This window comes from Strongylocentrotus purpuratus, unplaced genomic scaffold, assembly GCF_000002235.5.
Source record: "Strongylocentrotus purpuratus isolate Spur 01 unplaced genomic scaffold, Spur_5.0 spur5_scaffold_4, whole genome shotgun sequence".
Taxonomy (NCBI): domain Eukaryota; kingdom Metazoa; phylum Echinodermata; class Echinoidea; order Camarodonta; family Strongylocentrotidae; genus Strongylocentrotus; species Strongylocentrotus purpuratus.
Window position 1 is genome coordinate 29,879,947 of NW_022145610.1, and position 12,942 is coordinate 29,892,888.

General features: G+C 36.4%; 1 protein-coding gene across 1 annotated transcript; it reads left to right on the forward strand.

The window, feature by feature from the left end:
- The first annotated feature begins 456 nt into the window (after nt 1-456).
- Nucleotides 457-12,247, forward strand: LOC115929110 (vicilin-like seed storage protein At2g18540). The gene is made up of 3 exons (XM_030997311.1): nt 457-745; nt 10,379-11,755; nt 12,119-12,247. The coding sequence occupies exons 1-3, from the start codon at nt 457-459 to the stop codon at nt 12,184-12,186; spliced, it is 1,734 nt and encodes a 577-aa protein (XP_030853171.1). The 3' UTR covers nt 12,187-12,247.
- The last annotated feature ends 695 nt before the right edge of the window (nt 12,248-12,942 follow it).

The window sequence follows — 12,942 nt, forward strand, 5'->3', positions numbered from 1 at the left end:
ATGGGGCTTGGGAAAGGGCAGGACAGTGATCACGAGTCAGATCAATGCAAATACATGTAACTGTAATAGGAAAACAACGAAAGGATGCATCAGTTTAAAAGGCCACCAGAACGAATTGTAAACTCATTTAAAGGATTAATTTATAAGATTGACAGGGGTTTTAATGCACATGTAGCAATGACTCCGGAAACACTGAACGTACAAAGTGCATGGTCTATTAATCCTATCTTTACCAAAAAAGCTCGCTCCGACTAATACAAATACAACCGCATTAATAATTATAATGTAATCTAATTTCATACATTGATTACTAGTTGATGTCCTTTTGAACCAATTATCACTGGGGTCTATGCAAGGCATATCTTGAAAAGTAAACATTTGCCTTGCGAGAATATACTGATTTAATTAACTGCATTAGGTTGTACTTATTCATAGCTAGGCTGGTAGTCATTCAAAATGGCTTCTTCAAACGCGGATTTGAAGACGAGAATAGCTACATTACGACATGAAATCTTGTCGTACAAACCAGGCAAGGCTGTATCTTGTGATGATGAACGAGTGGTGTTTCCTGATAAGCTTGTCGTTGGTATGTGCGGGTATACGCCCGCCATAGTCCCTACTCTGAGACGCGCTCTTCATGGAGACGTTAAGCCGAGCAAGCATGCTGAGATTCGACAAACATCTACTGAGGATCAGGAGGATCTGACTGATTCTATATCTGTCATCACGAAAACATTCAATGCGGGTTTGTATATTGAAAGAAAATGCAACGTTGATTATTTGTGTTTGTTTGTTGAAAACAATTCAAATGAAACTAAGCCCCGAAGATAAAACTGTAACTATGTAATGTTTTCTGTTCCTTATCCTTTAATCATAAAGTCGGAGGTATGTTTTTGGTAAAATGTTGAATCTTATGACCATATTCTGTCTTTGGTATTACTAAAGCAACGCAATGCTCTTTGTTCCTCATTAAACCAGCAATGTGTAGAAATTCAAAACACTCTACATATGCCGGATTAAACAAATAATTTATTTCATTTCCTATTTGTTCCTTCCATCATTGGCTTTCTGAACATGCGCTTATGACCAATTGCCTAAAATAACGGAAATCAGACGCAACTAGCGTGTTTGTAAATTTGCAAAAAATTGTAAAAAATGGATGTTAGGTATAAAATTGCGAGACTATCCAAACTGTGCTTAAAGTTATGTTCACTTTCGTAGATTACACTAATTAATGGCAATCATGAATACGTTATCTAGCAATGTAATACAATTCAGTCGCTTTTAATGTTAGGGCGTGTTTGCTATTTTTGGAGTTGTCTTGAGCATTTTAATTGTTTGTATATTGAAGGTATAAACCAGGACATACGCCTGAGTAACCCATGAACTATTGACATCATCCAACATTTATCATCTGGAAGGGGAAATTATGTGAACACTTGCGTTCTCGTAACAAATAAAACCATTATAATTCATATTACATGGCACACATTAATCACATGGAGCGCCGTATATCTTTTTGTTGTTGTAAAGAATGGAATAAAAACAAACGAATGCCTTGTAAGCCGTTGATCGATTTAATATGTCAGATATATGAAACGATTGTTAGTTAGATGATGTGTATGTTTCACTGTGACTATATACCTGACCTGTCTGATGTAATTAGTTTGGAGACTACCAGGAGGGTATTATGCATGAACATACACGTGTGGATGTAGATCTTGGAAACAGGTTTTTCGAACATTGTTAATCGTCAGATCACCATATTGGGATTATTAAAAAGGAACTACAACTATTTATATAACTAAGCCTTTTCTCTCTCAAAAGCGTATGGAGTACAAATAAGGGGGCATAAAAAGCAATTACTCAAATACATTTCAATATCATATAGCTCAAACAGTGTTGATATATAGATGCCCAAATTTCATTAAAGAAAGTGATGTCTTGGGCTTTTCAAACATCCTCATTTTGTTGATGTCGTTATGGGTGCTTCTATTTTTGGTTTTGGAATTGTACCATTACTGACCACTGCAATCCTTACAAAATTCTTGCATGGCATTATACTTATAGGCCTACATATACCCATATATTTATCACAATTTTGGTTCCCCCTTCTTAGTATGATTTCACGACGAACCCAGGTAAGATTCTTTACATTAAAAATATCATGTTCACTTTTTTTGCTATCACATAATATTATTTTGTGTGGTTTCCTTAAATTGTATTGCACAAAAAATTCATCCATGCGTGTTTATTTAGTTTATTCTGAAATATTGGATGCAACTTATGGAACTACACACACGTGTCTACTTTGTTCTCTCTCTCTCTACTTCTGCATGTAGCCTACATGTCTTGCTCATAGTATCCCACATGTTCATCATGCACAATGTATCAAACACGTTTTCTCTTCATCTTACCAGGTAAAGTTAAAAAAGAGATACAAGACATGGCTGGGAAAGTTGGATGTATGGTGCTATTAGTTCAGTGAGTATTATTATTTTTTTTTCGCACTCCATATTCACATGAGCCGTATATATTTGACTGAAACAAAATCACATAATACGTCATTGGAAATCTGAGGAAAATAAACATTCACGAAAATAGAAGACACATGTTTTAGCGCTTTGATCAAAATTCCATAAATGCGCATATTAATAATAAGAAACGATAATTATTAAGGATTAATCAATTAGGACTGAAACAAACAATGTGGTAATAAAAATTAACAGAAAACTCAGTCACTAGGTCCTCTTATTTCTTCATACACAAAACAAAACGATATTAAACAATAACTTCAAGAACATCTTTATAGCTAGTTATTTTTATTGGGTGGGTTGCTGAATTGATCTTTTTCATAGCACCTTGCAAATAAAGCGCGATTTAGCAAACCTAATTCAGCAAAAAAAGCGAAAGAATAGCAAATAGCAAAAGTACAAACACGAAGGGCATCGTCAAGCATGTTGACAAAGCTTCCAAGTTCGGGAGTTTTCGGATTCATGAAATCTGTTCCGTAAAAGCCTAATTGGTACAGGAAATTAGACACCTTCATCGTAGAATAGCGTCACACAAAAAATATCAAAATATGCTCATCTTAGACCCCACACCAATTTACGCTTAGTCGAGTTCTGGAACCTTTTTTATTGATTGTTTTATTCGCCGACTATACGCATTAGGCCGAGTGATGGCGCTATCACGAGAACTGGTCTAGAGTACCTATATATAGGTACTCTAAACTGGTCCAGAAAAGCAGGTAATTTTCGGGAATCTCGAAGATAATTTTTTTTCGAACGACGAAGTTATTTAAAGTTTCACAACATGTGGCATTCTGAAGGAAAGAAAAAAGAGCGAAAGGAAATGAACTCACTTTTGTTTTAATCATTTATCAACAATGGTGTAAATACGGGAGAGGCAGAAGATGGAGGGAGGTACAAAGGTAAGAAAGAGAAGAGGAAGAAAAGTAGAACAAACATTTCCCGGAATGAGAATAGGCACCAGAATACAAAGCAAACGGTGCACCGGAAAACGGCTTTTTTAAGTTTTAAAACACAATCATTTTCAAAATCATGGTCGCTTTGAGAGTGTAATTAAAAACTGGAAAGTCTTCTGTCCGATTGCAGGGTATTTCGACTTTCCATTTTTCGGGCAATCATCACCTCATCATTTACGATTTTGTTCAAATAATGAAATAGCGCCAAGTTGGAGGTTCCATGAGTCAATCACTCGCAAAATGTATACACAAAATGGTCTCATCCCCCAATGGCAATACTTATACGTCTTTGACATCAGTAGGAGGTGCCTTGGGATATTTCTATGGGTAAAATGCATAAGAAATTGTGTTTTTTGTTTAGGGTTACAATTCATGAAACAATATACCGTTCAATCTCTTTGCTCACTCGCTTATATAGTAACGTGAAGTTTGGGCGGAGGGGGGGGGGGAGCAATTTTAAAATATCAAGATACCACACTTGTTATCAGCTTCGTCTTTTAAAACAAGTTTTTACAAAGAAATTAATTATTAGTCAATTCATTTTTCATTAGCAGTAGCATGCACCGTTTCTGGATGACTCGAGGTAGTCGAATGTCACATGACCTCATACAAAATCTGTATTTTTCCAAGATCTTGGTCCCTGTAAGAAGATGCAGCTATTAGCCTCAAAACTACATGAGTTGTTAGATTTGTTCATGTTTTATTGAGACACATTTTAGTTAGTTATATGACTATCGATAAATGCATTACACATTAACGAAAGAGGGAAATAAATCACCATCAAGCTCCTGTCCAACAAATTATTGGAACTCACTGTTAGAGCTGACAATGCGGCAGTTCAGAACGCAATGCAAACTCTGAGGAAATTAGTATATGAATAACTATATGATACTATTATAAGAATAGAATTGCAGGGCCCTTTTTCGAATTCTCTTTTCGAAGTTCGTTATATCGTGTTTACCTATCGAAATATCATGAAATTGCATGGGAACGAGCAGAAAGAGAGTATGGCACAATAGAAATAAGGTTCTACACAAATGCTGATAAAACAACAAAAATAAACATGATAAGGAACATGTTAATTAGCATGTTCATTAGCAAGTTCATTTTTATGCTATTATCCCCATTACAAAGTTGTTAGGAGATATAGAGAGAGAAGAGAGAGAGAGAGACTAGTATTTGCTTGCTGAAATCATAATATTTCCAAACAGCAATGTTTGTATATTTCCTTTAAAAAAAAAAGATACGCTGTCGTCTTATTTGTACATCCATTGATGTGTTCATCACTTATTAGGCATGGTAAGGTAGAAGGGTAGGGTAAAGGTTGAATAAAGAAAAGGAGGACTGCCAAGAATACTCAATGGGTTTTGAATCACACTTTTCTTGAGCAATTTTTAAAAAGCACAAACAAAGAAGATAATACGAATCTCATATATATAGAACAGTTCATTCCTAATAGTACACTTTCTCTACAGAACTTATGATCTTATTACTTTAAAGAATGTTTATTACAAGGCGAGTGAGAGTAGCGACCGTTTGAGAAAAAAAACTCCCTCACACGCTTCTACGGTATTGAAATTAATATTAATCAAGACTACATAATTATACACACATACACAAATCACAGCCTGCTTCAAAATTATGATAATGAGATTGAGCATATGCCATCCTTAGCAGATAGAGCTTTCAGCTAAATATAACACTTTGTGTGTTGTGAGAGGGGTGGCGAAATTGATTGTTCCCTACCCCTTCATTACAGTTAAACACGCATAAGAAATACTCCATGTATTAATACGCGATTTACATAGGTGCAAGGAGCCAGGAATAGATTTAGAATAGAGCGCTTAAAACTTATCGATATACTGCAATTTTTAAAGATGAATTACATGTATAATAATACGCGTAAACCTTTCCCCCTTCATACGGTAAGCCCCTATCTGCACACTTCCAAGGCCTTGGCATAAAGTGTGTAGGTTTTGTAAATATTTCTTTCTATGAGTATGCTCGAGAATGTCGCGCCCAAGTTAGAAACAGATTTTGATTCATGAAAGTGTGTATTTCAAACTTTTTTTTTTCGAGGGGGGGGGGGGCAAAATAGTGAGTGTAATTGTCCTGTCTTGAAGTTTGTGAAGTTTTGTTTATTCCACATTTTACATAAAACAACAGTGTATATTCTTTTTTATTTTTGTTTGTACAAGCGTATATTATATAAGAGTAGATTGCACACAAGAAAAAAAAAGGGGTAGGAGAAAAACAAGTTCCTACCTCCTTTTGTAAAGATTAGCACTTGCCCCGAATGTTGACTTTGGGACCTGTTGAGACAGGGTTTATAGTGTACACGCAGTACCGCATCACTTGGTTAGCAAGAGAGTGTAGTGACTGAATATTTAGAATGTTAATATTTAACATTATAGAGCCAAAAAAGGCATTAGTGGTATAGTAATCAGGCGCGTACACAGGGGGGGGGGGGGTCACCTCCTCTCTTTGGTAATTTTATGTATGTAAACCCCCCATACACCCCGAAACCCCGAAAATTATTCCCATGGTTGACCTAAAAAAGGTGACCTTACCTTTACCCCCAAGGGAGCAAAATGTCAAATTTTCAAATTTGGAGACCAAAAAAAAAAAAAAAAAGTGTCCTCTTACCCCCCCCCCCCCCCCCCCCCCCCGCTTATTCAGCGGTCGGCTGAGTCGTTGCGATTTTTTTTTGGACCCTAAAAAAAAAAAAAAGTGACCTCTTACCCCCCCCCCCCCCCCCCCCCCCCCCCCCACACACCCCCATTTTCACAGTAATAAAAGATATTCATTGTACTACAAGAGGGGCAGAAACGAATTAGCCGTCCCCTTAATCATGTGTAATGGTCCTCGCGTTTAACGCCTCTGAAAGGCAGTGTATATGCAACATACGCCTATCATTTATGTTGTTGTTGTTGTTGTGCGTGTGTAATGTAAAGGATCGTAGCATCCGTTTAAATACAATACGGAAAGAAGGGTGAAACTGCATTTCAGACCTGTTATAACTGAAAGCTTTACTGAACATTATTTATTGTAATTTAGGCGCAAGAAGTATTTCCCCATCCATTGATAAATGGAAGCACCTGCCCACTCATCCAATGCCTATTCTACACAGAATGTTTACGGTGCTGAGAAACATTGCATCTTCAAACATTCGATGGAGCGTACCCACGGAGCGAGAACAATTTCATTGTGATATGCTTAAGGTTTGCGTATAGGGTTAACGTGTTAGAACACTATGAACAAATATTATAAGTGCAGGGTATAACAAATACATACACGTTATCTTCTTTGAGGTGGCCTTTGAAGGGGTGGGTTGCAGAATCATTTTATTATCTTTAACCCTTTCGTCATCTCTACGTGAATAATAACGAATCTGAATCGGTGCATTTCTCTATTTATATCTTCAGCCCGGATGATATTGTCTTTTACCCAGAATGGATCGAGATAATAAAGAGTATTACAGGTGAGTTTGCCACTAATCCTTAATGGTAGGTAGGATCATAAAGTGAAGACATATGAAGTTTTATCTTTAAACAATTTTGAATTAATACAAATTGCACTGTTGATACACACAGTATACACCACAAGGCGTTGATTTACACCACCGTATTTAGTTAAAAGAATGATTAATTAAATAAATAATGTTAATAGCCAGAATTCTTTAACGCATGAATCATTATGTAGGTTGTTTAACTTTGGTTACGTATCTGGTGTTTTGTGTTATATGCACTGTTATTACATGTGTAGGTATCTAACAATAATGACACCTGCTACATGATGTTTCATCAGTAATGAATAGGACATAAAAGAAACGAGGAACAACTATTATTCAATTTATATATTATAATCAAATTTCGACAAGCAATTTATTTTTGTTAATCATTATTCACATATTTAAAAAAAACAGGGTAGCTCATTCACAATGGTGTTCAACCATGAAGCCCTGTACATAAACAGAGAGAAAGAAAGAAATTAAGGATATACAACAAAAACATGGCCTATCCACATATACACAATGAAGTCAAATTTAAGAAAGTTGGGACATAATATATACAATAAATCAAGTATATAGTATCAAGTATCAAGTTTATTTGTCTTCCAAAAAACACATGTGACAAAATATAATAGAGTATAATCATAACAGTACAATGTAGAATAAAGAAAAACGAGGAGACCTTGGTTGAAGCACAACTTCTTAAGTTAAGGCCCCCTCATATACTGTGACAAAGATAACTGATTCATGAATACAACAACAAATATGGAATATATAAAACTATTTACAAAATACTCTCAGAAAACAACTAACCCGGCCAACGATGCATCGGCCACAGCATGGATGACCACACAGTCATGTATAGCCGAATATGCGCACATCTCCATCACACCGGTTGAGCTAACAAACTCACCGGCCCGAATTCACAAGGAGCTTTGTCGACAAACCTAGGTTTATGTACGTCATATGACGCGTTTTGACGCGTTTTTTTTTTTTTTTTTGACAAACCTTGTTTGTAAAAACGCGTCGAAACGCGTCATATGACGCACGAAAACCTAGGTTTGTCGACAAACCTCCTTTGTGAATTCGGACCACCGTGTGTGTTAAAATATATGCCATATGAGCACGAACAACCCATCCATGGGAGGGCGACCTACACATGTAATATGGACAAACCCAAGACACCAAATCGAGACATCAATGAGTTAATGCTCTCTGAGTGCAGAGGTTTAGTAGGAATATATGGTATATGTACAGATGGGAAAGAAGAAACAAAAAGCTGTGGAATAATTTGCCCATAAATATAAGAGAAGAAAAAACAAGATCATCATTTCGTCAAAATCTCAGAATTAAACTCCTAAGCAGAGATGAATCATAAGGATCAAATAATATGATATTGAGACAAAATAAATGTTAATATAACTTTGCATACAGTTTTAGAAACTCGGAAAAAACCTATCCCGACTAGCACTCGTGCTAACTTTTGGTTCTCCCTTTAACAACATTTTAAGTTTTTAAGTTTAAAAATATCCTTTATTTGAATCACTTATACGTTATTGGAACTCGGTGAATTTCAATTCTAGCCACACATCTCTACGAATTATTAAGTTATAGCTAATTCACAGGTTTGATATGACATGATATATGATTAACTTAATTTGTACATATGGTTCAACTATGGATATTTTTTTTTCTTTGTAACCCATGTACATGGATAAATCCGACATGTTATTTTTGTTACCCACTTGAATACATTTTGTATTACATTGTGTTATGTTGTTAATAAATTCAAATTATTTATTCAAAACAAAAAAGAGGGATCAAGGGGATTATGTCAAAGTCAAGAAATAGGGAAAAATAGATTGAGAGTAGAGTTAAATATGCTACAGTACATGATTTGACCTTGAAATCAAGTATTGTTATCTAAGTTTTCTATATTATCCATATTAATTACATACCATTAATTCTGATTACGTTGATATCGTAGACTCTTACAAGCCCCCTTTCCGTTCATTTTGTAAATTATATACGTTTTCCTTTCTTAGTAAATTGCATGTTACTTACCTCTACTTGTGTAGGCTTGTGTTAATATGTATGATAGGCCGATGTGATAACACTATTTTCCCATTAATTTGATTATCATACCATCCATTGAAATGCTTGAACAAGATTCATTTTTTTCTATTAGAGTTAATATGCATGCTCATATCATCTCATATCCTCGGTTGGTAACCAATCGAATAATCACGGTGATTTTATAAGATTTGGGATTTTGAGACCATCCTGTAAATTCATTTGAAACAGGCATGGTGTGTACTATGTACCATTCCCCCAACATCTACCCGCTCCCGTGTTGACATGGTCGACCTTAATCATCTGAACATGGATCTACGTGAGACATACGGCCATGATCTGACGATCCACAGTCAACAATTTAAACATAAATAATATATCTGAAACGACTTTGACAATATATGTGGATGAAACAGCATAAAGTAGAAATATACCTTCCACTTATCTGCTTGTATACTATATTATGCAATTTGGTGCTAAATATCCATTTTCATCGTACTGGATACAGGTTTCTAACTTTGAGCCGAGGCATGGGGGGATTAAAGTTAAATATAATTATGGCAATGCTTACACCAATACCGATATTATTTGAATCGAGCCATTCTTGGTCTTGATTTCATTCATTTATTTATAAATTAATTTTCACTAACTACCGATCTTTAGATTTCCCAATCATGTTTCAACCTTTTTTTCCGTTGAAGTTGTAGTATTTAAATAATATCATAAACAACATCATCAGTTTATTATAACATGATTGTCCCGACTAATTTTCCTACCACAAGTATATTACATTTCAGTTACATCATCATAGTTGTAAATGTATTACTATCTCATTTCTCACTTCATTTACTCCCTATACCGGCTCCTCTTCAGTCTCCTTCCTTTATCACCCTTATTTCTCTCTCCCCCTCCTTACTTTTCTCACTCGATTTTGCCCATTCTTTTTAAAATTTAAATATGGCAGGAAATTATATGCCACTGAGAATACTGATAAAACACACTTATGATGATGATGATGATGACTCACATCATTTGTATGGCGCCATTTATCTGTTTCAAAAACATTCAAAGGCTCGAGCTCCTCCAATAAAGTTAGCATTTAAATGTCTGAAGGAAGATGTGGGTTTTGAGTGAAGCATTTCAGATTTTCAGATTTTCTCCATTCGTTTGTGTTACCCCCCCCCCCCCCCCCCCGGAAGAAAAAGGGATATTATGTGACGTAGGTGTGGTATGTAGATGTCATAAAAATATCATGAGTTTGGACGTTATGGCGAGTTTAACTCATTGAATATGTTTCTATTGAATAGGCCGCGTCCCTCCATCTGCTATATTTTCTTACGGAGACGTCCCCAAAGCGAGAAATAAATTGAAGCAGCTCGGGATCACTGATATATACGAAATACCTAAACCTGGTGGCTCTCTCTCAGATGACGACCAGTTGCATTTGCTTGACCTTCTACGTGGATGCCTTTATGAAGGCGACAGAACGTTAGCAGCTAATGATCTGAAGAAGATGTGCACGAATCCACGATGTACGTTGTTCTATGAGAAAACCAAGAAAGAGGTGAAAGAGGCGAAAGAAGAAAATCAGAAGATGTTCACAGAGGTCCAAGAGCAAAATCAGGAATTAAAGAAAGGGAGAGAGGAAGACAGAGGAAGATCTGAGAAAGAGAAGCGCTCACTGGCAGCAGAAATGACGAAGAAACTAGAGTCTAAGCAACAGCATGTAGACACTTTGACACAAACCGTAGGGGAGAAAGAACGAAATGAGACGACTCTAAGACAACAAGTTGAGGAGTTAAAGAAAGGAAGAAAAGAAGACGGAGCAAGATCGGAGAAAGAGAAGCGCTTATTGGCAGCAGATATGACGAAGAAACTCGAGTATAAGCAACAGCAAGTTGACACTTTGACAGAAATCGTAGGAGAGAAAGAGCGAAATGAGACGACTCTAACACAACACATTGAGGAGTTAAAGAAAGGAAGAAAAGAAGACGGAGCAAGATCGGAGAAAGAGAAGCGCTTATTGGCAGCAGATATGACGAAGAAACTCGAGTCTAAGCAACAGCAAGTTGACACTTTGACAGAAATCGTAGGAGAGAAAGAGCGAAATGAGACGACTCTAACACAACAAGTTGAGGAGCTAAAGAGAGGAAGAGAGGAAGACAGAGTAAAAGCTGAAAAAGACAGAGGAAGATCTGAGGAAGCAAAGCGCTCATTGGCAGAAGAAATGAGGAAGAAACTCGATTCTAAGCAACAGCATGTAAACACTTTGACAGAAACCGTAGAGAACAAAGAGCGAAATGAGACGACGCTGACACAACAAGTTAAAGAGTTAGAGAAAGGAAGAAAGCAAGACAGAGCAAGATCTGAGAAAGAGAAGCGCTCATTGGCAGCAGATATGACGAAGAAACTCGACTCTCAGCAACAACGCGTAGACACTTTGATAGAAACCGTAAGGGAGAAAGAACGAAATGAGACGACTCTAAGACAGCAAGTTGAAGAGCTAAAGAAGGAGCATGACTATAAGGAACAGCTTTTGGAGCAACTTGAGCGTGAGACCTGGAAGCTGAGAACCAAAATTCAACTAGAAAGTGAGATACGATCAGCAGAGCAGAAGAAGAAAGCAGAGACACATCAATGGAGTTTCATTCCTTGGGTGAATTCTGGAAAACAAGCTCAGGGTGGTAAGACTTAACTTTCCAATCTCATTTTCCCTTTTCAACTCCTATTTTGATATCTACAATATGCTACATGACTCCTATTCCATCTTTGGTTACTTGTTAAAATATTGATAATGTGAAGCTTATCAAGTCTAATATGGTCCGCAATCTAAATTGATATATGTCTTGTTTGTTTTAGTTGTCATTATGCCAAAAGTAACACCATTCGATTATATTATCCAAGGACGCTAGAGCTTACATGCTTGTGCATTATTTATACTTTACAAGTTAAAATAACACATAGAGATACATTGAACGATAAAGATCAGTAAAAAAATATTTTTCTTTTTTTTCTTTATTCAAACTTACTTCATTCCGTCGTGACAGGCACATCATCTTTTGTGGATAATTCAACCGGAGGACTGGGAAGGAGTCATATATTACAATCAGGGTGAGATGAAATATATTTACTCTTAACATGACAATGGACGCATTATTTATCTTATTGTGACAACACTGTTATGGAATGTACTTTTGTGTGTTAAATGAGTGGTGCTAAAATGTCAATAACAATTATACAAGTACGGCAGCGCTTATGTTTTATGGATGCAAAATCATGTTTATAAATGTTATGACCACCTACATGTGATTATGTAGAACCAAAAGTGAGTAAAAGATTATAACTCATTAACAAAACAAAAATGAGAATTTGGCTGCATTAAAGTCTATGGTAATTAGAGTTAAAAGTGAAATCCTTTCATGAATATATAATCAGTAATTTGAGCATGGTCTCATCACCGGAAGAACGCATTTTCCCGCTATTTTTTCTTCACCAAAGTAAAGATTTCAATTACTTTTTAAGTTGATACGTCATACTTACGTTCTATGACCGCCCCATGTTTGTCTTTTTTGTTACCATGTACCATTCTAGAGAGGAGCCCCCAGATGATGAGTTTGCAGGCATATTACAGCAGATAGCTGACGATCTTTACGATGAAGCCAAGATCGACAGCCTTGCTGGTCAGCTGGGAATCCTACAAGGTGATATACAGAGAGCGCTCATGACCAATATGAGGTTCAACCGTATTACCAGTGATGGAACTCGCCATATACTGAAACAATGGAGAAGAGGTGTGTCCAGGGAAGATGAGCGGATTGAGCTAACGAAGGCACTGCACGCTGCCAAGTTGGTCAACCTTGCAGACCTGTAT